The sequence below is a fragment of the Hippocampus zosterae genome, chromosome 19 (genome assembly GCF_025434085.1).
Source record: "Hippocampus zosterae strain Florida chromosome 19, ASM2543408v3, whole genome shotgun sequence".
Classification (NCBI taxonomy): Eukaryota; Metazoa; Chordata; class Actinopteri; order Syngnathiformes; family Syngnathidae; genus Hippocampus; species Hippocampus zosterae.
In genome coordinates, this window is record NC_067469.1 from 6,017,763 (window position 1) to 6,044,008 (window position 26,246).

General features: G+C 43.7%; 1 protein-coding gene across 4 annotated transcripts in view; it reads right to left on the bottom strand.

Annotated features, from left to right (window-relative positions):
• The window catches only part of LOC127592395 (glutamate receptor ionotropic, kainate 2-like), a 76,757-nt gene that overhangs the window by 3,712 nt on the left and 46,799 nt on the right, over positions 1-26,246 (bottom strand). For all 4 annotated transcript variants that reach the window (XM_052053111.1, XM_052053110.1, XM_052053109.1 and 1 more), the window contains exons 7-15: positions 18,446-18,589; positions 17,698-17,805; positions 16,778-16,891; positions 16,485-16,691; positions 15,767-15,990; positions 10,067-10,185; positions 9,093-9,310; positions 7,929-8,154; positions 529-779 (exon numbers count right to left, since the gene is read on the bottom strand). In XM_052053111.1, coding sequence (XP_051909071.1) covers positions 529-779; positions 7,929-8,154; positions 9,093-9,310; positions 10,067-10,185; positions 15,767-15,990; positions 16,485-16,691; positions 16,778-16,891; positions 17,698-17,805; positions 18,446-18,589 — 1,611 coding nt within the window. The remainder of the gene's footprint in view (positions 1-528; positions 780-7,928; positions 8,155-9,092; positions 9,311-10,066; positions 10,186-15,766; positions 15,991-16,484; positions 16,692-16,777; positions 16,892-17,697; positions 17,806-18,445; positions 18,590-26,246) is intronic.

Consider the following 26,246-nt stretch of genomic DNA (forward strand, 5'->3'; position numbering starts at 1 on the left):
ATTGTAATCCTTTAGTGTAGCTCCATCTAGTGGATGCATAACGCAACTGCAGCCACGATTGTAGCATCTATTCTGTAGGCCTTCTAATGCTGTGCTCCCTATCTTTAAAAACAGTTTTAAAATATGACATTCCTTAAAGGTGCGACTTATACTCTGAACCGCCTTATAGTGCGGAAAATACAGTACATAGATGGGTTGAATGATTTTGAAAAATATTCACATTATTAAAATTGCGATTTAATATAAGATCATTTTTGTCAGTTTCCCTCCCATTCCTTTTTAAACAAACAAAAAAATATGTTTTTGTCTAATCAACAAAATGTCATTCCCTCTTTTTATATTTAGTTTTACAGCTACCTTCATCTAGGAGTGGCACTCAACAGCTTGAATCAAGCACACTGGGCATTTATTTTCAGGAATTGTTGGCTATCTGCCAAACTGTACACCAAGTGATTCCGGTACTTAAATGATATACAATTAAATGTATAAATGGATATTGTATGGTGGTAAAAAAAAAAAAAAAGGTACCTTCTCGAGTTGGGCGTTCTGCTTGGACTTGTACAGCACCTCCCCCACGGCCACAAAGACAGACAGCACCAGGCCGGCGGCCAGCACGATGAAGATTCCGCCGATATTCTGCACCCCCAAAGCGCTGGCCTCTTTGCTCTCTTCTTCGGGGCAGCCATTCCCCCGCCACCATTTCTCTTTCATCATGTGCAACTTGCCCTCCTCCTGCAACTGCAGAATCGCAATGGTGATCTTGTCCCTGTATGGAGAGCCTGCGGGAGACCACCAAGATGTCATCGGGTTGGGTTTTGTATGCGGACTCAAACGCTGGCGAACTAGAACAGGAAAACTACAGTTGTCACTCCCGACTGCTTGCTTAAACTGATCGTGCGTAATTGTGAAGGCCGCATTGTAGCAAAAAGATGATCTTTCGTGAAAAAAGGAACCGATTTAATGGCACTCATGAAGAAACACAGCTCAAGTCTAACCGTGAATATAAACTTCTTTTGAAGTTAAGGACAGAGTATGAATGATTACGCTATGCAAAACACTGACAATGACATCTGTTCTTGTTTTGGTTATATCTGCGTAGCCCGCAGAGCGTCTTTAAATGCTGTTGAAGGTTGCTACCATTTTTTTTTGTCGGCGAGATGCTGCCTCAAAACGAGCCTACAGCTCGCCATGACCTCAACAAGTCAGAAGCTGAGCAGCACTGTGTTTATATACAGATTAAGATAAATTATTATTATTATTACTATGAAGATATTGATGTGCTTGAGAAAAAAAAACAAGGGCAGATTGGGGGTGGATGAGAAAAGCTAACTAGCATCTGTGATTTTAACAATGGGTACCAAATTTGTAATTGGCCCATCAGATTTCATAAGAGGGACCTAACCGTGTCGAAAGTAGTTGACGCCCCCGCGCAAAGTGCATATAATTGCCCGTATTAACAATTGTAACCACAACCCGTGACGACAAATGAAACTCATATCACGTCAAGCATCTTACGACACTATCCTTCAAAATGGCTTAGTTGATTTAAAAATGGCAACCCTTAAGCTCCTCCCCCACATGAAAAGTTCATCCCTCAATACAGATGCACCCCTTCATATAATTCTTTGACACCAATGGACTCCTTGCCGATTAGATGGTATCTCTTTTTTTTTTTTTTCCTCGACTTGACACCTGTTCCTCAGTTGCACGGTGGCAAGCCTATTTACGGCTGTGTCATCGCATAATCTGTTACATATGGCTGCAGGCGAAGGGGGTCCTCCTTCAACTCTCACTAATCCTGATCTTCGCAGAGTGACTCCCCCTTGCCACTCTGCGTTCCCATTAAGGCACAGGGAGTGGCGACAAAGTATCGGCTGCAGAATTACGGAGCGCCCCCCCCGACCCCCACCCTCTCCCCGTTTGCGCGCAGTCAACAGCGGCCCACCTGGGTGCACATTACACGGCGGTGGGATTATATATGTATATTTGAAATGGGGTTTCATTTTTTTTGTGCGTGGTTGAATATCGTGAGTGTGTGTGGGGGGGTGGGAGGGGGAGGGGGTGGGTAGAGGGGGGCATTCGGAGCTACTGGTGTGATCAAAGAAGGAGTTATCTTTGCAGAGCGGGGGACTTGTTCACGGCGGTTCCATAGAATAGTGCCCCCCCCCCCCCACACACACACACATTTCCCAGAGAGAGATGAATCTTGTTTCATTCATTTGTAAACCATGACAAAAGCATCTTCCTATTTCTGACTTTAAAAAAAAAAAAAGGAAATTCATATCATCAGTTTACAAAATGCACAAAACACAGAGGCAGCCTTTTGAACTCATTTCCATTTAGATGCACTTTAAAAAATCACAAGCATGCATCGTTTTGAAGGGCGAGGGGGAGTGGGGGGAATGCCTGAACGACAATTAAAAAAGTAAATCCATCATGTGACGGTAATGAACGTAATAAGCCAAAGTTGGAAGGTTTTTGCAAAGCATGCTAGTTGTGTTTAATCGTTCCCCCATATGTTGCCGACTCACGACTGCAGTTTCAGGTCTTTTTTATTTTGCAGTTTATTCTCAGCGCCATCCATCATTTTCTGTTATCATCCATCATCCTTTCATCTTGCAGACTCCATTTATTTGGACACACAAAGGGCAGAGCCAGACAATTACGCAGAGATATTTTTTTTAGAAGCACGCGCCAGGGTCCACAAGTAGTTGGACACTGAGTTCTGCAGATGTTGTCTTTGGCAAATAATAAAAATTGATATTTTTTTTTCCCTCACTCAAGTTTATTTATACAGCCTCAGCTGCACTAAAGCTTTCGACACAAAACAAAAATAAAAAAATAAGACAATCCAATCAGAAATAACCAAACACAATTTCCGTCTCCTTTCATTCACATATGGATTTTTCTACAATGCTGATCGCCATTTGGGTCACGAGGTGAGCTGCAGCCTATCTCAACCGACTTTGGGCGAGAGGTGGGGTACACCAAGGACCGGTTGTCGGCCAACTACAGTATAGGTATAGTTATAACTTGGGAGTCACTTCGAGCGCAGTATAAAATGGCTGTCGTTAGCAAAACGGTGTATTTTGGCATAATTTCCTCAATTCAAACTCACAATCGACTCTAAATGTAGCCGCGGGATTATTTTACTCTAAAGGCACTGTGATGGTTTACTAAAGGCAACACAGTAATATAAATGTTTCCAGACATGACTGCGTAGGCTCAGTATGTTGTTATTTTTATTTTTATTTTTTTTACGCGGCAGTCAATAATAGCAAATTTTTGCTTCAGGACTTTCTTACAGTTGTAAACGTGTTGCTTATTTTCAAGCCAGTAGTAAAAATGTACTTGGGAAAACTGACAAAAAGAAAAATAGAACGAAAAAAGGCACGTTTAAAAAATGACGACCTCATACTTCATCATAATTATAGTAATGGATCCGGCGTCATGTGATAGTTTCACGACTCGGAAATCCGCCATCACTAAATGCAATCCGCTGTCTCCGTGGCAGTAAGAGGGTTGCTTTTTTTTTTTTTTTTTTTTTTTTTACAAGACAGTGTGCCATCAGTGTCATTTTTAAGCAGTTGTTTCAATGTAAAGTTGTAAAGATGCTGCCGCTTTCATAGATGCCTTTAGGCTTACACGAGCATGAAAGCGGGTTTTAGTACAGTACATATAAAGGTCTATAAAGAAGGCATGTTTAACAACCCCCGCTACCCCGAGTGTGCTATCGACATGATTTGTAAGCTGTTGTTTTAAAGCCCCGTCCGACGGAGCGGCGAACCATTGCGAACATTAGCGACATCCGCGAACACTGCGTTCACAAAACATATTTAAAATTCCCTTGCAACAAGAAAAAAAAAACTGTTGGTGGACATCTTGCAACCGATTAAGCAACATTGAACGAACCCTGACGAACTCGAATGAGAAACATTTCGCTGCTTTCGCAAATGGGGGTTAACGTAAAAAAAACCCCCCAAAAAAACCCATCACATATTATTGATTCAAAGTCTACTTCCACGCTTACGTGCGCTCACATGCTTGCGTGTACATATCAGCCCAGACGACCCCTCATTTGCACGTTCGTGTGCTCAAGCAGATGCTTCATTTGAAGGTGGGAGATCTCTCAAGTATCACAGACTCCTGATGAGATCCCCCCCCGCCCTCCCCGTCTCCTCCCCCGTCCCGCCGCAAACCCCTTCATCATATTTCAAATGATAAATGATGGCCTAACAAAGGAGGCCTTGGATAAATGCTAATAGGATGAGTCCTCAGAGACAAAGATAGAGAGCCGCAGCCGCGGCAAATGGAAAAGTGTGATGCTTGACGCCGCGTGCATTCATAACTACCTTACAGATGTTGAAAAGCGTAAGGCATCCATCACTCCCACGCAGTCGATTGGCTGCGATGCTAACGCATTGAGTCGATAGCTTTGCTTTTAGGAAAGGGATGGGGGGGGTGTACACCATGCCACCGTCAGTGACTCTTTACTTTTTTCCTGGTCAAAACAATGTGAACAGGCAGAAAATTGTAAATCAGGGGCGAAGCTATGGGGTGCCCAAGGGTGGCCACGGCCACCCGTACAGATAGAAGATCATGTTGATATCTGAGTTTTTTTTCACGAAGTAAACCCACTCATCCGTTTTTTTAAACGAATGTTTTGAAAACAAACCATTATTTCGGGGGTTTCCAGGGTTTTTTTTTCTAGGGGGGAAACAAATGAAAACATTATATACGAATGTTGTGAAAGCGCTATATAAATCAGAATGTATTGTATTGTTGTATTGTACGAATGCACCCGTTTAAATTGTATTTAGTTGAAAAATTTTTTTTTTCAATTTTAGTTGTGGTTTTCATATTTCAATAGTTGCCGGGAAGGCGAAAAAAACTAAACAAAACGATTGGATACCGGTGAGGGGATCGACTAGCTTCCAGCTGTTGAACTGTTAGCCAAGCGAGCATTTAGCATTAGCCAGAGTAATAACATAACCGCCAGTCGTCACACTTATTAGTGATGTTCCCTCCTCTGCCCGAAGCAACGAAATAAACAAATTCAAGCGAGACGTGGCCCTACCCGATATTTTGTATTCGGTCTGAACCTAGCATAATAGCGCTAAATCTATCAAATAAACACATGACACAATCAGAAGAACCTATTTGACATACAATGTTTGACGAAAATAATGCTCCTTATAATGCCTACACCTTATTGATATGAAAATATTTTAAAATAGGCCCATTCATTAAAATTAATTCACATCCGATCGAACAAACCCCATCGATGGGGAAACAAACTAGTCTTGGATCAAAACATTAAATGAGAAGGACGCCCAAAGTCAGAAGGAAAAAAAAAATCCTATTCTTTTGGAGCGCTGCTGCATTTAATGATTAAAAGAGACATTTTCTATCACAGAGGAAACATTTGAAGGAGCGTAATCAGCTTTATTCTGAAACAGTGAGTCATGAACACACTCAATGTGAGCGCGAAATGAATTAGCGGGAAGTAATAACTCCTCCAAGCAGACGTCCTAATCTGTAGTTTTTATGCATTTATCAGTGCAGCACTTATCAGGGAAATGAAGGATTTGAAATATAGCCGGTTCCCGTTTGATACGCTGCCGCGTGGCAACCGATGAGAAGGAAACCGGGGAAGGTCTGATGTCCATCTCAAGGACGTCCGTGTAAAGTCGGCGCCGCAGCGGGGCGATACATCAACGCGCCCGCCTCGGCTTTGTTACGGCCGTGGCAATCATCGCATCTCTGCAGATCTATAACCGCGTCGCACTCATCAGCACGAGGCAGCTCCAGATGTGGATGGCCGGAATTAATCATCCGTATTTTGATGGCCTTCATATCGCCAGTGATGGATGCGGCTATTAGCCCCACCTCCCCCTTCCTCGCTCCGCCACTCCCTCATTGATGCCCCGGCCACAAGTGCTCCCATTGGCCTCGTGGCGACCAGTTTAACCTTTACGGCAACTGGGACGGAAATCATCGGCAGCTTTCCCCTCTGACACCCTTGAGATACATTTATCCACCCGCCAGCTGCTTTGCATACAGCGCAAACACAACACGGCACACTCCCCTTGCGTGAATGATGAGTGTTGCATAAAAAAAATAAAAAGTTTGATACTTTTAAGAGTGTCTCATCTTTTTTGACAGGCGCAAACGGAGATTAGAAAAACAGACGCGCGAGCGGTCGGATTGTCATGCGGTTGTTTGCCGCCGGAGTGTTTTGTTGAAGCGCATAAATGCTCGGCTACAATTTCCGTAGCTCTTTGTGACATGAAAAATACGCTGAATCAAACCATTAGGGGAAATTCGCCAATATAAAGCCGTTGCTTGTCTAACATTGAGTAAATATGGAATGACATCTGCATAAGCTTTTTTTTTTTTAAAAGAAAGCATCAGTATTGAACATTTTACATCTGACGACAATGTTTTGACAGATTATGAGAAACAATAACAAGCAATTTGTGTATTCCCGTTCATTTGAGCCGACATTTCGGGGAGGAATATGCTTTAAAAGTTCGAGTTCAAAGTATCATTCCAGTATATGGAATGTCTGAAAATCTTCTGAGACCTCAGTTCACTTAGTTTCAAGAACAGGGATGGGTGAGTGGCAGGCTGGGGAAGTAGCACATTGATCAAGTCCCACCCCCTGACCCCCACATTTTTAGAAAACTAAAAAAAAAAAAATGCCCCCAAAAATATTTAAATAAAATGTGGGTGGGGGGGGGGGGTTGATTGGTGTGCCCTTGGCACCCAGGAAAAAAAATATCGTATATGGTTATTTTGTTGTTTGCTTCAAATCCTTTGTTCATGGGTTAGCATAGTGGATCATAATATAATAATATAAAAACAACAATATATAATATACAATAGTTTGCACATATTTGGTCCATATGGAAAATTAGATTAGACATCCACATGAATTCCGGTAAAATGCCACTGGATGACTATTTTCTCACCATTACATATCTGTTTTTTGCAAGGGGGAGATATTTTACTTTATTTTAGTTTTGGTTCAACGTGCTTAAAATCTCTTTCGACTTATGTGAGACTTAAAATGCGAATGGTGACAGTCTTACACCAAAAGAAAGCCGATTCACTTGACATGATTTCCTATTTCTTATTGAATTCCAACAACTTGACAGTGACGGAATGGCTTGCGTTCAGCTTTGGAGGTTCTACAATATATGAATGTGATGGAGAGAGGGTGGGGGGGGGGGGTGGTGCTTTGTCTGCAGTGCTGCAGACTCGGCTTTTGATTTGGGCCGTGACCAGAAGAACAAGCTAGTGGAAACAAGCTCAGCAGGGTGTCCGGCCTCTCCCTTAGAGATACAGAGAGAAGCTCGATCATTCGGCAAGCGCTTCGAGTCGAGCTGTTGCTCCTCTACATGGAGAAGATGTGGCTCGGGCATCCTGCTTAGTGAGGTGTTACGGGCACATCGCACCAGATTAGGAAAGTGATGGGGGGGTGTACACCATGCCCCAGGGATGACATGCTGGAGAGACTACCGTTTTGTCATCCAGCTGGCCTAAGAATGGTCTTGGGGATCCCCGGAAGAGCTGCATGAAGTGGCTGGGGAGAGCTAAGCTTTTTACGTCTAATCTGCTAATCCCCAGATAAGCGGAAGGAAATGGATGGATGGAACATCCCCCTCTTCATGTTTTGAATTGTCCCGCATTGATGCTAGTGTTGTATTGAGCAAAATAATGCTGCCTGGAGGAATTTTGTCATTGTAGCTTTTTGCTCGCGTCGTGTTCTATCGACAGGAAGAAGTTGAGACGGAATCAATAGCCGCGCATGCCATGTCGTTTTGCCAAATGCAACAAATCACAAATCAATTCCACGCAACCGCCTGATAATTGACTGGCTTCCCCGTCGCTTTCGAGAGAAGGGTGAGTGTCACGCTCCTTACCCATCGGCGTTCCCACTCCGTAGGCTTTGGAGTCGATGAGGCCTCCGATCTGCGTGAGGTTGCAGTTGCGCTGGGTGACAAACTCAATGGTGGTGGACTCCATGAGGAAAGCGTACTCGGAGGTGAGGGCACGCTGGATGCCCTCCTCCACGTTTTTCACCATCACCGACTGCCTCCTGCTGTTCATGAACTCCCACATCTTGTCGTAGGTGGAGATCTTCGTCTTCTGCGTGAGAAAGATTGACAGGCGTTTGAGGGGGACTCAATGACGGCACTTCTGTTGATACTTAGACGAAAAATGTTTTGCACTGCAAAATGATCTGTGGTAACATCTTTACATACACTAGTTTGGTTGCATGGTCTAGCTTAGCTTTCACATCCAAGGAGAACAGAGACTGACGGATAGGGTGCCTGTTCTCAGAAGTGTATTGTTGAAGTTGTTCTTTTTTTCTTTGCAGAGGAAAAATAATATATGCCTGTGAGTTTGCGTTATATTGTGTTACTGCCAGTCAAATATCAGTTCTTTAAAGTGGCACAACACAGCAAAGTTAGGAATGAGCTATTCTTTAGCTTGACAGTTCACTTGAACTGGGAGTGGCATTCAACAGATTGCAGCCTCTTTGTTTGCCAAACTGCTGCTTGTATGCTAAAATTCAACTTTACGTAATATATTTTTTTCGTTGACAAATTTAAAAGCCGATAAAAAAAATACCTATCAGGTCTATTGTAGATTGTACAGTAAACGATCAAATGAATACATTGAAAATAAACTCCAAAAGCTCCTGAAAGAGCAATTGAAAAATGCACTATTTGCTAATTATGCTAACAATGGTTCGTTTTAGTTAGTTTAATGAACCTGAAATGTACTTTCAGTTAATTGTTTTTTTTTTTTTTTTTTCAAAAAAAAGCATTTCTGTTTCTTTATTATTATTTTTTTATTCAACTGACGAACATTTTTTATTTCAGTTTGTGTTATTTTGTTCGTTAACCATAATAACCTTAGGGAAAACATGTTGCAGAAGGTCTCGCTGTTGCTGGCATTGCTGTGAGGGTTTGATTATAAGCAGGACATTTGACGGCCTACAATGATTCCCTTGAGACACCTTGAAATGGAAAGAGCACAATGGAAAAAGAAGATGAGGAGTAGCATTGTTTTTTTTCTACCTTGAAAAAGGTCATGGTGGCCCCATCCTCGACCACGCCATAGAGGATCTTGGTTTGCTTGGCGAGGTCGTCGGCAGAGTCAATGGGCGACTCCATCCTCTCCACGGTGAGGAAGGCGGCCAGGTTGGCCGTGTAGGAGGAAATGATGATCAGGGTGAAGAACCACCAGATGCCTCCCACTATTCGCGTCGACAGCGCTTTGGGCATGAGCTCCGAGCCTGAGGTGAGGGAGGCGGGGGGAGTTAAGCTGCCAAATATATGCATCCCCGCAGCCGATCATCCGGCATTCACTCTTCCGGTCTCCATTTGGACCACATAACAGCACACAACAAGCTAACGCCGTATGTTCTAAAAAAAACTGTCAAACAGTCAAGAACTCTCTTGTGGTTTTTTTTCCCCTCTCTTCTTTCTATTCAGCCGGAGCGGATGCGCCGTTCGCTTCAAGATGAAATCACTTGGAAAAAAAAACTCTCAGAAAAGATAATTGTTGGATTTCAAACACGCTTACCCCCCCAGCCCTTCCACCTCCCGCCACGAGCTGACACAAGTGAGCACTTTGAATAATTCAAAGGGATGGGAGGGCTGGGGGGGGAATAGAACATGTCCCGCAGACAGGTTGTTTTCATGCGTCGAATGCATTCGGCAGCAGAGTGTGGAGAAGTGATGGGCTGTTTGGGCCAGAGAGTCATGCACCCAAGGTAACCTCACATCCTGACTCCACACCCCACTGGTCTCTCGGCGCTGATGGCCCGAGCGGGGACAGAGAGAGGACCGCTGGCGATCAGAGAATTCACACCCCCAAAAACATGGGAATCATTTTTTTGGGGGGTGCGTGAGAACGCCAGATGTCTATTTCTCTGTCTCGCGTCGGCTTGGGTGCACAAAGCCCCGCCCCCTAGCCCCCCCCCCCCAAAAAAAAGGCCAACCCTGAGAGACAGTGGGATATTGAGAGCTGTGCAGGCTGAGGCAACTACCTTGCTGCATGAGAGCCCCAACTCCAAACCAGAAACTATTGAGCAGCGTAAAATTGTTTTCCACTACATCCGAGTCGGGGTTGCACGGGTGCGGGTTGTACCACTCGTACGGGCTAAACCTGGAAAGGGGAGAGAACAGAAAAGCATGTCAGTTAATTATTTCTTCCCCCCCCCCCCCCAAAAAAAATGCAAAACAGGTTCACATTGTCAATGTAGGAAAAAATATATATTTGGAGAATAAAGTCTTACTTTTACGAGGGGATAAAAAGTCAGAATTTAATAAGGATCATAATTCTTTTTTTTTTTACGAGAAAAATACCAAAGTTATGAGAATCAAATCAAAACGGAATGACGGCAGGTTACAAGCAGATAAAAGAAAGACAGATAAACATAGTTAAGAATGTAGTTAAGTGGCATCTTTAAGTCGAAAGAAATGCGGAAGTGAAGGTTTCATGGGGGACTTTTGTTTTAAAAATACAACTTCATCCTTGCTACATGATGACTTGTCACATAAAAATGCGCTTGATTCTCAGAATACCTCCCCCCCGCCCACTCTTTTTTTTCTCTCTTGTAAAAATTCATGCGTATCCCTACTATGAGGTTATGACTTTCTAAAAAGTTTCTTCCTATCATAAAAGACATAAAAAACTCATAAAATGACAACACTTTAACCTGATTACGTTGCGGCTTTATTCTCGGGAACATTCTTCACGGGGTGGAACTTGTACTCCTATATATTTAACATACATTCGAGTATCATAAATACGGAGAGAGAGCTTGACCGCACTGGTGCCGAGACCAAATCATTCAGGCTTTCACCCGAGATCAACTTATTGGCATTCCCAAATGCCTTCACTTTATTGTGAGAAGCGAATCAATAATGTGGAATAACACTGTCACTGGTGATCATGTCCCGGTGCCTGATGATCTTACACGCTCGTTTGGATTCCCTGAGTCAGGAGCTGTTGTCCTCTCGACAGCAAGCCCACTAGGCTATTACTCGAGCACACACACAGAAACACACACACACACACACACACACCAAATTTGAGCTCAGCTTAGGCTGAGAGTCGGGTGTCTTCGGGTCAGCCGAAGACAGCGGCGATGAATTCGTATCAGCGAAAGTGGCGTGGCATTAGTGCGAGGTGAATGGGTTCGGGTTAATCATCAAGGAGCTGATGGAGTTTGTGCTCAAGTGCTTGATGCATGGCTTACGCAAGGTTGAGGAGCCCTTCAGGTGTTCCTCCAACGTTAAGTGCTGCACGGCTGCATCCAAAAGTCTTTAAAAGCCTCATGCAGATATGTGCAAAAATAGACTACTGCAGTGAAGTAAGCAGAGGAGAATCATTTGGAGCACAGGTGTCAAACTCGAGGCTCGGGGGCCAGATCTGGCCCCGCCACATCATTTTCTGTGGCCCGCGAAAGTCAATAGGTGTTCCTCCAACGTTAAGTGTGGCAACGGCTGCATCCAAAAGTCTTTAAAAGCCTCATGCAGATATGTGCAAAAATAGACTACTGCAGTGAAGTAAGCAGAGGAGCATCATTTGGAGCACAGGTGTCAAACTCAAGGCTCGGGGGCCAGATCTGGCCCCGCCACATCATTTTCTGTGGCCCGCGAAAGTCAATCAAACATGTCGACTTCTATGCTGCTTGCTAAAATCTCTTGTAAAATTCTTAGATGTACTAAATACTATTAAATAATAAAAAGAATAATAATTTAAAAAATGTAGACTGTAAATTTCCCCAATGTGGGACAAATAAATCCTTTATTTCTTAATCTTAATAAGAGAGACAGTAATAAGAGATAATGTAAGTATTTTCTTGTTACGAAACCCCTCATGACAGTAACGTCAACAACAGTCGGCCCTCCAAGGAAAATGGTAACAGAAATGCGGCCCGCGACAAAAATGAGTTGGACACCGCTGATTTAGACAGGCCGCCGTGCTGTCAAAATCGAAAAGTAGCAAGCAGAGGAAAAAGCTTGCTGCGTGTGGTCACCTACAGGAACGGAGTAGAAAAGCGTCATTTCGAACACGAGTCAAGAAGGCTTTTGGGTTTTTTTTTTAGGGACGGCTGCGCCTTGACAAGACAGCTCCTAGTGTTCCGTAATTTACGTCAGGTTCCCCTTGAAAGCCATCTTTTTCGGAAACGACCACCGCGCCACGCCATCATTCTTCCTGTCAGCGGCATCACGGCTCCTGATTTGCTCGAATGTCAATGAGCCCTGTCTCCTTGGAGGCGCAGCTAAGTGAATCCGCAAAATAGCCTTGTGGCTAATATACCGTACGTACGGGATGTACGTTTTTCCACACGCGTCCTGTGCTAAGAATCAGCTCAATCAAATGCAAAGTCAGACCTTCAGGCGATGGTTTTCCTGTGTTTATAGACCGCCGTCCGTACATCGATGTTTTTAAATACGGATCTGCAGCCTGCGGCTTTCTTTCGGTGACCGTGTGAATGCGAGCCGTCGCGCTTTGAGCCGTATACAAGATGGGTGGGTGTAAATCTGCGCAACACGCGCTTGATTGGATTGGGTTGTTCCAGATCGCTCCGCATCCGTATGTTTATTCTGTGAGCGTCGGGCTCCTCTGGATGACCTTTGCATGCAGCCGGGCTATATTCCCGCAGGCGGTGTTCGCCACCACGCCGTTTTTTGCGAGGAAGACGCGCATGAGGAACACGTGGACATGAGGTCACCTCCGCCCGTCGTGCACATGTCAAATTTGCGGGCAGAATGCTAAAGATTCCGCCTTCTTGGTTGGGCTTCCACAATGGCGCGACAGCACTACTTTTAACTGTCCCCAGGATTCAATTACTTGGCCTGGCTTTATAGATCTGTTGACTTAATGTTCAGGGTGTTCAAATCGCCACTCCGTCGACTTCGAAGCGGCACTAGTTGCAACTAAAGACGCCATTTAAATCATCTGCTCTCCTGGGCGGGGTGACATTTTCTTCCTTGAAAGGGACTTGTGATGTGAGAAAATATCATTTGTTGCTGTTAATAAAGAGAGAAATACGCACAAGCACAAGACAGCTCTGGAAGGATCCGCTGGGAGAAGTGTGTTTGTCTCTCGCCTGAGATGGGATAACGCAGTCAGGCAAGGAAAAAAAAAGTGTGTGTGTTTGCGTGTGTGAAGTGCTTCAAAGAAGTGAATCCCCAGCAGGAGACTCAAATGTTCTGTGTTTTATTGTGCAAGACCACAATTTCATGAACCCCAAACTGTTTATTTGCAAAGAACGAAGGAGGACTGGGGCAGCGCACAAAAGGCAACGTTGTGAGAATAAAGTCGCGACGTTACGAGGGAGAAAAAAAATGTCGCTTTAAACAGAGTAAATGTGTCATGTTACAGTGAAAATAGTCAAAATTTCTTTTGAAGTAAGTCAAGGGAAATGTGGCAAGTTGATCATCGTACGGCACAAGTGGAAATGCTACGAAGAATGAAGTCATTGGGTTACCAGAATCATTTAACGTTAGAATATGTTTATCGGATTTTAAGAAAATTGTCGGAAAAAAAAAAAAACGTCGTAAGGTTACTCGATAAAAGTCTGTATAAAAAGTCCAACAGTCAGGAGAATAGATGTGAAACACTACGAAGAAAAAGACCGTCACATTAAAAGAAAAAAATTTGTAAGATCACAAATCGTACGACAGTGACCAAAATTAAGTAACCAAAAAAAGAATCAAGTTGCAAGGTTGCTAAGTTAAGGTCACAAAATGACAACGTAAACTTCGTAAACGTAAAAAAAAAAAAAAAAAAATCGCTTCAGGTTACCAGCATAATATTACAAAAAAGTCATGTTGGCTAAAGTCGTGAAAATACAACAACAACAAAAAATAATAAATTAAAAAAAAAAACTCTGAGGGCTGCTTAGTAAAGTCGGAATATTATAAGAAAAAAAAATTCTTAAAGCAACTAGATTGGTCATAATATTGCAAGGAAAAAGCCTTGATATTATTTGAAATATTCATTGATGTCAATTCATTGCCCCGAGGGAAAAGGGGGATTCATAAGGTTTTTAGCGTCGAGTCAGAACATCACAAAGAAAGAACTTGTCGAGTTGCTCTGAAACAAAAAAAAAATGACATCACAAAGAAAAGGGTCAAAAGGTTACTCGATGAAAGTCATCACGTCACAAGACTGAAGTTGTAAAGTGATGAGAAAAAAGTTGTCACGTTAGAAGAATAAAGGAACGCTCTCCACCCCCCCCCCCCAACCCCCCAAGTGCTGGCAAGAAAAATTGTGCAATGCTACAAGTCATAATAGCACCAGAAAAAAACCCCACTCATAACTCGATGACAATAACAATAAGCATTCAGAAAGAATATTAAGTTGAAATGCTAACCGCAATAAAATTGCAATATTAGAAAAAAAAGTCAATCAAACTGCATCCTCAAAAGTCCCTTCAAGAGATATATATTTTTACATTTCCAAAACTTTTCTTTTTAGTTACATCTTCATTTTTTTTACTCTCCGAATGTTCTGTCATTCGTGTGCCCCCCCCCCCCCCCCCCAGTAAACCCCAATGCTCCTTTCCTGGCAAAGGATTAAAAGAAAAGTGTGTTTCTTTGTTTGGATTTGGATACAAATAAGGAAAGAGAAAAAAAGTGACTTTTACCTTCCATTCTGCGAGCATTTTGAAATTCCAAATCGTACACAAACAAGAGCTCCATTTGATATTTTTCCCCGCTGTGGTTTGCAATTAAAATCATGAGGCATAACACAATTAGATCAAAGCCAATTCATGAGACGAATATCAACAATCATCGCATGCCCGTCACTTACCGCCGCCACGATTGCTAAATAGTTGTGCAAATTTGCATATTCTGAACTAACTTAGGTGACAGTTGCTGCTTTTCCTCTCGTGAGATCATATTGCCGGTAACATTTGGCAAAAAAGAAAGATGGGCGGGGGGTGGTTGTAGTCCTGTACAATGTCAGCAGTTCATTTTGCGCCTTTCCGAGCGCTAAATGAAGTCGTTTTCTATGTTTTCATCCATTTACTGCATTGAGATCAGAGTCATCAGTTATTCGTCTTGATTTTTCTTTCCTTCAAAGCATCCCTATTTTAAAATTCTGCTTACACCGCAAGTTCTAAAACATCCCACGGCAGAGTGTGATGTTTTTAGTCCAATGTACTCATTTTTTTGTGTGTTGGCAGCATTACATTTTTTAACAGAAATTGTGGAAAGGAGTGGTAGGAAAAAAAAGGAAGAAAGCATAAAAAGTGGTATTGATCCAAAGTGAACATCGCCACCACCTACAGGTCTGGAGTGGAACTGTTTCAGTTATTTAAAATGACTCGAATTAGCACATTTTGGTCAGGGAGCTATCATCATTTATTCCCTGAAACAACTATTGACTGTTTTCGTGCTCAAGCCAGGACAATAACAGCGCCACCTGGTGGCATGTTGATGTCGGTGTCGTAAGTTGAAGTGAGTGGAGGGGGCCCTATTTTTGTAGCCGGCGCAAGTCTAGCTGCCACACGAGTGGAGTTTTCTTTTTTCGGGGGATATTTTTCCTAAACTGGCGCGGCAAGCACTGGTCATTTGCGCCGTTGCGGATTGTCTCGAATGAAATATGACGGCATGCGCCACACTCGTCTGCAGAGCTCAGAATCAGTCCACAACCTCAATCAAATCCAGCAAAACTGACTGAGGAAGCGGAGTGAGGTGAGAGGGTGGGAAAGGCGTCATGTTACCTGGCTATGACAAACAGCACACAACTGACACCCAAGCAAGCCAGCAGAATATACATCCAGATGTCAGGTGAGAGCGGGTTTAGGAAGGAGAAGACCCCCGGGTTGGTGCCGTTGGGCTTGCGGTACAGGATACTTATCCCCAGCATCATGAAGGGCTTGGAGAAGTCAATGACCTTCTCTCGCACGTAGGTGATGGCCAGAGGAGCGACCGCCAAGTCGACTTTCTGCAGCGACAACGTAAAAGCAAAGTGGATGAGGCTGGTTTCGGTAAAAAGAAAAAAAAAAACAGCAGAGTAGACAAATCAAATTAGCATTCGATTTCTGTCGTCAGCCGGCGAGGTCAACGTGTACGGGCGGAAGAGCCGAGAAGGAAGAGGTGAAATAATCAGGGCCCTCGATTCAGTGAGACTGCGGACGGGCGTATTAATTTTTAATGGAAATTACATCCTTCGGGTTTATGTTTGAACTTTCCTAAATGGTGTCGCAGGTGAGTCACAAAGGCAACAACTTTAGGATTACAGTTAGCAGGCAGGAGGGAGAGCTTCTTCCACTGTGCAAAGAGATTTAAACGCAAAAAGTAATTACAGTCATGATTGTGGATGTAGGGGTTCTTCTTGAGGTTGGTTAAATAAGTTTATCATTGAGAAAAAACAAAAAAAAAGATTGTCTATTTTGTTTAGTACTGTCTGATGCCGAGTTGAGGAAACGGGAGACTCACATGGTCCATGAGCTCGCGCACCATTCCGTTCCATTGGCCCGTGCTCTCATCCAGGGCGCCATACTTGCCGTCTTCAACCAGCCGCACTTCGTACTGGAAGCCCAAGATTCCCGAAAGCTCCCTCAGCAGGTCGATGCAGTAACCCTCGAAGCGGTCGTTCCCGTACAGAGGTTTGTCCGACTTTTTAAACATGACGTACGGCTCCTCCTGAGCGGGGCGGGAATGTGAGCAAAAGGTCAGCTTGTGAACATTTTGTAGGGCTCTCATTGTTATTTATAGCCGACTTTGTCTACCAGTATGGTGGAGACGCGCAGGGATTTGTTAGCCAGCGAGTCGGTGATGTTGGACGTCTTGCTTTTGTGAGTCTCGGACATATTCAGACCGCTCGGAGGATCCCATGTCCCGATCTGTGGAGACAAGCTCAGCATCACACTTTTTCTCGTCCCGTCAATGTGCGCTCACAAGAATATTGGAGGAAATAGGGTGTGTGTCACGTTGCGTGGTGGTGGTGGTGGTGGTGGACCCCAAAAAGCAGGCAAGAGGGAGGAGCAGGGTTGTATTTGAAGAAGTGTATTGATAAAACACAGAAAATTAAATCCTAATCAAACAAAGTCCAAAGTATCAAACAAAAACCATGACTGACGCTCAAAACTATCAATAACAGAACCAGGACCAAAAACATGACCTAAACATGACAAACAAACAAACATGACAGCAGAAAAGAGCAACAATGAGCCGAACATGAGTGGTCGGGTGGGAGTCCTTTTATAGCCAAAATTGCCTAATGACCAACAGGAGTGCAGCTGCAGGGAAAAGCCCCGCAGTGCCACCTGCTGGTCACAAATTATTATTTAATATTATGTAATGTTAGCATCACTGTGTGGAATGGCGCCAGCACGAGTGGCGGTCTCGGTTAAGCGCTCCCAAGTATTGTCTTCGTTTTTGTCATTTTCGTTCGTTTTGGGAGACCGAGACAGTTCTAACACAGCAGTCATCGAATCAGTCGGTGTTTCTCTGAAACCCTACCTGGATCCGTTCCTGACCAGGTAATTTAAGGTAGTCCTTGGTCAGGTGTCTAGAGCTTATGTAACACCAGTCCTGGAACCATTCTGACATACATCCTATCATTTGGGACTACATAGGTCTCTTGAGACCAGTTATTTCCCTCCCATTCAACATCGACGCGGAAGACGGCGAAACCGCATTATCGCACCTTTTCCAGGCCTTCCTCCTTCAGGCTGATGACATCCAGGTCGAAATCCGTCCTGAGTCCATTGGTCTTATTGAAGAGAACGCGGCCGGTCAGGCCGTCCCAGTGAGCCTATAAACATAATGTTGATAATGATAATGAAAAAATCTTCAAGCCTCCGAGCGCAGCCGCTCCATCAAGCTGAACGCGCCGTCTTTCTCCGCAATATCAATCTAACCTCTAACCACCTCATTTTATTTCCGAATCATGCACTGCGCCGAGCTCTCTCCTCTCACTGTCTGCCGCAGTAATTTAGCACTAGACGGCCGAGCCGCTAAAAGGGGGGGAAAACAGTGACGAGTTCATCATGCTTGCGTGCTGCAACTTCAGCTTTGAAGAAACGGAGCCTCGGTAGCAGGATGAAGAGGATGGGGTGGGCGACGGGAGGGGGGGACAGGGGGTGTTTGTCCGCCAGTACGGCACATTGATGATCATGAAAATTACCTGCAATGATAACGTCCCCGGAATGAAAGAGGAGCAAGAACAAAGCGAGCAATCTGCTGACCCGCACTACAACGAAGACGCTTTGATATCTACAAGGACGGAGACGCGCACTGGAAAAAAAAAGCTATAATGATGATGTTTAAGATGTAGTCATGGGTTATTTTCGGCGGGAGATGAGGGTCTAAAAATCAGCGATTCCACACGGTAGTCCGCGTTCATCAAAGGCTCAGCGGCTACCGGGTCAGAGGTGGACGTGGCGCTACGGTACCTCTTTGATGAGGCCGATGAATCGCCCCCCGAAGCGCCACGGCTTGTGGCGATTGCACTGCAGGGAGCTGACGGTGATCTGCTGCGACTGCTGGACCGCCACCGCCACCACGTGCACGGCATCGTACATCAGGGCTGCGTCCGTCTGCCAGGAAAATGGAGAGAACATCAGGAGGCGAGTTGGGCGGTGCCCCCGCAGATCTGGCAGATGGCACTGTGGTGAAAATAGCTTGTGAAGTTATTTTTTTTTCGAGAATCGGGATTTTGTCTTCAAACCCGGGTCCCCAAATGTTTGCATTGTCATTAAATCATGAGCCAATTTAGTGGAAGTCTGTTAGATTCGGTCAGGGGCGTCCAAACATTAATTTAACTCATTCACTCCCAAAGACGTTTTTAAACGTCTTTTCAGAAATCGGTCTAGATTTGGCTGGCACTGAATGAGTTCGTCAGCTTTCTGCTAAAGGTGTGAAGGCAAATCGTTGAAGAGGTTTTTGACAAGTTCAAGACCAAATCCAACCTCCACATTCAGAAAAAAAAAAAAACCTTAAGTGAGGTGGCCATTTTCAAGTGACTTGAGAATCACTAATGGGATTGTCTTCATAAATCAGCCAGAGAGTACAAAGTGGAAGAAACTATTTTTGGAACTAGCTTTTATTGTGTCGGTATGACGATGTGGCCGCCGGCTGTACCTGTCCTTTCTCTGTACTGTGAGGCAACAGATCGCTCAACCCCAAGGGGCATCTATGCTTATTTTCATCGAGTTGGCTTTGGGGGGGGGGGGGAAATTAGCATGTCCCAGAAATACTGCCAAGCAACGACCACGCAAAAGAACATAATTACTAAGATTTTATTATTATTATTATTTTTTTTTTTTTTCATAACGAATCACGTATTGGTTTAGCACATTGCTATTGGGGGCGGGGGGGAGGATTTTGATGTGAAAACATCACTGTGACTTGCATTCTATGCCTTTATCGGATCATTGTGTGGGAGAACACAGTTCAGAAATTGTAAAAAAAAAAAAAATGTAATCTCAGTGTCTCATCATTTCAGTGTAATTTCAAAAGCTGCAACAGGGAGAGTCTCCGACCTCTCGCCGTGGAAACTAATGATTCCTGATGGGTGTTCCTGTCCCCCAGAGAGATAGCAATGCAAGCCAGGCAACCTGTCCAGACGGGAGGACTCTGGGTGGTAAACTCCATGTTACATGAAAAGTACAGAAGCGTAAAATACAAAAAGTGGAAAATACACGCACACAAAAAAAAAACCCATTATTGATTCTCATCCACATTACACCTTCAAACTACTGTACCCATCCAAAGATAAATAAATAGGAAATAAACACCCTGCACTTATATTTCAATAAATACTTACCGGTACTTTCACACACACGTCCAGTCATTCAGTTATTGGCTTTTTCAACAAAAGGCGTGCAACAGGGCTTCTAACTCAGCATTCAATATAATTGCACGGATTGATTCAACGCGTCTATTACGAGACTGGGGATGCATTATAAAATAGTGTGGTACAAATTATGTAATTGTAGCACTTTCAGGATACTTGATTAAATATTCCTGGCCCTATACAAAAGCAATCTCAAGAAGTCGGCCTTCTGAGTCCAAATTCCACACCTTACGTGACACTTCCGTCCAACCTCATATTTCCATAAAAGGTACAATTTGACTGACAAGAGTTCCCGTCGAAGCCACACAAGTGCTGAAAGATGTGGCTCATTAAAGTAAATGCCCGAGAGGGACAAAAGGCAGCAACGTGTTCATCCGTCTTACGGTTCTCCGGCGTCTCTTACTCCGTTGTTAATTATTTAAATCATCCTTTGCTCACCACTGTGAGCGAATTGCAGAATCTTGGAATATTTTAAGAGCATACATTCATTGTCATATTTTAGCTGCACACTTTGAAAAGGTCTTTAGAGAAGAGCAATTCCTCTATGCACTGGCTTGTGAGGGGAAACAAGAGGCTGGTGGCATAGAGTGAAAGAGAGACAGATCAAGGCAGCAAACGTGAAATAATGGCTTACATCTCGGGCAGATTGCCTTCCATTTCAAAACAATCCAAGTGTGATCTGGATATTTGCTTCGGTGCCAAACGTGGCTGCTGAGGGCTGTTTTAAGTGCTTTAAGTGAAACCAATCTCCAACCAACAGGGACATTCGGGCGCTCAGGGGAAAGGTTTCAAGCAAGATGGCAGGGGAGTGAAGTGGGGGGGTGGGGGGGGCCCTCTTGTGCCGGCTTCTCATATGAAATTAGGCAATCAGCAAACATGTTCCAACAACTCCAAGAGAACTACTTTTATGTCTCTTCATTCGCCGATGGCGGACAGCTAGTAAAAATTACCTCAAGAAATCATCTAAATAAAACTCCAATGCAAACAGGAGTTTATGAGAACACTCACAGCCCCATTTCATTAGGTCAGTAAAATTTTACCAAGTTTTAATTTCATTTCAGTTTATATCACATACTGTACTGTAAAAAAATGAGACTTACTCTGTGTCTTGCGTCATATTCTTTGATCACAAATTTCCCTGTAATTATTCCTCACATTTTGCATTTTTTAAAGTTACATTTGTTCAGTGTAACGAGTGTTTAGAAGGGTATAAACATCACGGAGATCATGGAAAGTATCACCCCGGCAATGTGAGGGAACACTGTAAAATCTAAAACTAATGCTAAAACTAAACAATACTAATACAAATTAGATGAAAATGAAGCATTTCCGAAAACAGCTCGAAAATCCAATTAAATTGAAAAAGAAAAAAAAACTACATTAAATAAAAATGATTAGAATTCTGATCCTTCTTCTACCAACGGAGTATTTTTGGAGTAATTCCTTCAGTAGGTGTGGCAAATTTATTTAATTTGTTTTTGGGGTGGGGGTTGCGGGGGAGACTTTGGGGCCACAAATGCTGGTGCTCTGTGATTTGCCTGGCAACAAGCAGTCCGGAGAATGTGTGACATGACCAATGGGGTGCAATTTCCGTTGATCTACCTGTTGGCATCGACTGAGACAGTTTAAGTTGTGCTTCAGTTGCCAAGGTTTATGAATCCCGAATGATTTTATTGAGTTCGGGAAATTGAAAGTCATTTTTAAACAAGCGCATCCCCTTAAGTGGTTGGTGCCTCATCACTTTTTCTAATCGAAAAACACACCGTATATGTAAGAAAGAAAACAAATCATCGACACAGAAGTGGTGCGAATGCCACATGCGCAACGCATGCACTCAGCAACAAAACCCAACTCTCTGGAGGCACGCATCATTTACCCAAGTTGCATCCGGTTTCCTCATTTGGAACAGGAGGAGTGAAAAACGGCGCTGTGTGAACATTTATACAAATATATTCCTTCCCGCCATATCAGTATTCACGCCATCCATCCACCTGCGCATAATTCCATAATTCCTTTGATAATGTAGCACTCTGAAAAATGACATCCTTTTTTCTCATTTCAACTCCGCGCGCACACAAACATACACTAACATCCACAAACGCACGCGACCGCCGGCCCAGTGATGGACGGCAAGTGCAGCTGCAGTGGTTTCTACATATCATATACATCTGATTAGCCTTAACGAGATTAAGCCTGACCTGTTATTCACCATGCATCAGTACTCTGCAGCTGTCGGGCACATAGCAACAACACACACACACACGCACACACACACACCAAAACGGCAACCATCAGCGTCTCAGTCTGCCACCGAAAAGGGAAGCTGGCTGTTTTCACGGCGCCTCAGCCGCTCTCGCTCCACAGACGGCCCCGTGGGACTTGATGATTTACTAGACGAGTGGGCTAATTATTCATTTCATTACCAAGTTCATATGCATGTGCGTCGCTCCACTAGGCACTGGATGCGGGCATTTAATTCACAAACGCCACTGTCGGTGTCTCCAAATGTATGACTTACAAGCGGCATTTGTCAAGCGGAGTTTTCGGCGTGGAAAAAGTGCAATGATTAATGCAAGAAAGTCTGAAGCAAGCTTTGGACTCTCGGTTGTGGTGTTTACATGCTGGGAGATGTCTGCACACAATTACAATTTGGCAAGAATACTGACTCCTGTGGTGGAGCTAATCAGACTCCTGCACATGTAGCTAAAGTGACGCCTTTGCAAATCTAATGACTGAATTAACAAGTGCTTTAAGTGTGCAACAACAACAAAAAAACCCATACATTATTACTTTTGCTATTAACGTGTTTTTGTCTAATTTAAGATACAGGAATTCCGACAGGTTTGCACTTATTTTAAGATAAACTGATTTTAATTCCAAATCTGAAAATCCCAACTGATGAAAGGCATTGATAAACTTATGCCGATCCAAATAAATAAATGAATAAATAACATTTCTAACACCGAGTCTTATTTTCGTTTAGACTGTTATGTACAAAGCTAAGCTAGGCTAATTTGAGCTCTGCTACGATAATAAACCAAGCCAACCAAAGTTAAGCTAACTGTTTGCCGGTAGTTTGTACAAAAAAATACAAATGTGTATAAAAGGAACATTCAATCCAGTTTGTAGATGTGTGAACATTATTCCTAACATTAAGTCTCATTGGGATTCAGACTGTTATGTTCAAAGTTAAGCTAGGCTAATTTGAATTTTGCTAAGATAATAAACCAAGCTCACCAAAGTTAAGCTAGCTCTTTCCCAGTAGTTTGTCAAACGTGTATAAAAAGAACATTCAATATAGGTTGTCGATGTATCAACATTATTGCGAACATCCAGTCCCATTTGGTTTCGGACGGTTATCTTCAAAGCTAAGCGAGGCTAAGTTGAGCTTTGCCAAGTGAAGATCATAAACCGAGCCACGCTAAGTGTGCTAATCACTTGTCGGCGCTCTGTGTCAACAGAACATCCTGAAATATTTGCGGTTGTATAATAATGTCCAAGTTAAGATGAAGTAAGATCAGAAAAGATAAGCTAGCTACTGGCCGGTTGTTTGTCAAGCTGCCTGTAAAAAGAACATTTTATACAGTTTGTGGTTGTGTTGAACATTATTTCCAACACCCAGTCTCATTGTGTGCTGTTTTTTGGCTCGCTTCCATTATCGATAGAGCCATTCAGCCATTGAGTGTCGTACTGTGTGACTCACATTTGCCCATAAAAGTGAGTTGCTGCATTGCAAGCTGTGCAAAGCAGTGATAGAAAGCGTCGAAAAAGCCGAAATGTGAGAAAGAGAAGTGATTTATAAGGCATATTGTGGCTGTTTCAGGTTTCTAAGTGGGCTCTCGTCAGATGATGTAGGCAAGTAATGCAGCATCATGCAGTTTCATCTCACCTTCTCTCCTCTTTCCTTTCACCCTGTCAATATCTTCTTTTATCCTCTCATTCCTCCATCCTTCTCGCTCGTGCTTTCTTTACGTTATGAAATTGAGGTGCGTCGCCATTGTCACCACTGATTTTCTTCATTTCTGGCTTCTAATGTTGCAATTCTACATCCTGCATTCAAAGTGGCACGGCAGTCTTCATTTATTTATGCGTGTTGGTGTTTTTTTTGGTTTTTATTTATGTCGCAGGAAAATAAAACTTTTGCCATGGAGGATCTGTGGGGTGATAGATCGACTGATGGCGCCGAATTTATGTGAGAGCGCATTCACGTTTCCACTCGAGAAGCAAGCACACTTGAAAGTGTTGGAAGCGGTGTGGAATACTGCAGAGTTTTCGGTCTAACGAGAGGCTCATGTGGGGATAGAAGGAAGAAAATACGATTATTTTGTCGACACGCAATACATCTAAACACAAGTTGCCTCCTGACATTTCGACTTTGCATACATTTTAAAAGAAAAAATCCCACATAGTTTTCCCTCTTCTGTAACCTGCCAGCAAAAACAAACATATTCAGAGAAAGCAATTGCAACTGCCCCCTCACCCTCCTCACAGTAAAAGCTAAAACTTAAACATCCCTGCAAGTTTTCTAAAATATGTAACTTTCCAATGTGAGCCATTAAGGACTGCGGTATGGCGTTACCTAAATAGATCTTTCAAGTGACAGCTGGCTGGCCACTTTTCACTAATTAGCAGCATGCCGCCGCCCAGGTATGTCTTCTCAAAAGACGGTTTAACACAAGGACCTTTTCTGTCAGCTTACCTCGGGCCACTTTAGCTCAAAGGCTACAGAGGCGAGACATGCCAATTTGGATATTCGTGCTTCTCCTCAGTTGCAGTTTTTTTTTAGCGTCTGCAAAGATTTAAGGGGCAGGGGATTTATGCTGGAACAAGAATCAGTTTGCTGCATGGTCAAACATGGTCGACAGTTGGACCTCCAAGTTTTTGTCCAACGTCTGATACATACTTAGACCAATTCTTTTCCTTCACTTATTTTCTCGATCGTATTTCATTTTGTGTGCAAGATGTTGTGCTTTTGTGTTTCGTCGTGATATTGCTCCATATTCTGCACAGCATGACGTTTGTGCTCGTCTTGATGACTAGGTGGGTTGGGGAGGGCCGGGCCGGCTCCGCCAGGGATGATGGCTTGTCACGACCCCCCCCCCCCCACTCCTCCCCCAAGGCCAGGCAATATTCCTGAGCGCTCGTGTGACCGTGACACACATGCGCCCCTCGCTGTCTCAACTCATGATGACTGCCGCGGCCCTCTACGGCCCTCCTATGTCACAGCACCACTGCAGAACATCACTAAGGCAATGGGGCTTGTGCCCCCATTAGATTGTGCAACATTACCGCTTCAGTGGGGTTCACAAATACTCATTTTTGGTAAGAAATCACATGCATGATGAGGTAATAAAGCTACATGTGTGTTTCTTCTCTTAACTCATTCAGTACCAGCCAATTCTAGACCAAGTCTGAAAAGACGTTTAAAAACGTCTTTGGGAGTGAATGAGTGGGCGCCATATTCAAGATGATGATCTGTTGTAGTACCGAGACTGACATGTGAGAGGCAGTATGGTGCCGCAAGACGTCCAGACAGCCAGAAAACAAGAAACATTTGTTGTCGAAGGAGATGATACAAGAAGCGAGGCTAACTGTCAACTTGTCAAATCGTTTCCTTTTCGGATGTAGGTTCTTCTTGTTATTTTCACTGCGGTGGATCATTTGGGAGACGCGTCATACAAAGCTTTGCGATTGTCGCATTCACTCTACGTCGCTAGCAATTGTTTGACATTGGATAGTTGTATTTATAAAACAGCGCATGGGAATCATAGCTAAAATGAAGGAAGTGCACGAGGGGTAAGGACAGACGTGCTACTACCGCATCACAAGCTAGCGCCTCCGTCGAAATAATTCTATGATATCAAGACCATTCGGTGACATATTGCGGCTTTCAGATGACGACTATTATATAAGACACCAGGACACAAGGCAATCTTAGACTGTGTCTTCCTGCCTCTCCTTCCCCACAGAAAGGCTTCTATTGGCCAAGGGAGTATTGGCGCTAATGATGTTGATGCTGTGCCAAGCCCAGCTGGTGGTGCCCGGCACAGGGCACCGAGTGTCTGCTCTCCACAGCCGTCGTCTTAAAAAAGCCTCTCTCTCTCTCCCCCTCTCTCTCTCTTGGCCCACTGGGGACACAGTCATGAACCGACCATAACCGCCTCAAATTAAAGCGGCATAGTCTCCTGCGCCGCCGCAAATAAAAATGTTGACTCGGACGCCGCTTTCCAACGGTAAATAAGTATTTACCCGAAACATTTTGCCGAATAAGGCTTGCCATGCAATGTGGGCTGACTTGCTGACAGGGTGCAATATATGATAAGCTTATACGCGGAGTGATAACAGTGCTGAGCTGTCAGTCAAGCCTCGCTCCTTAATGGCTGCAGAATTATATTAGG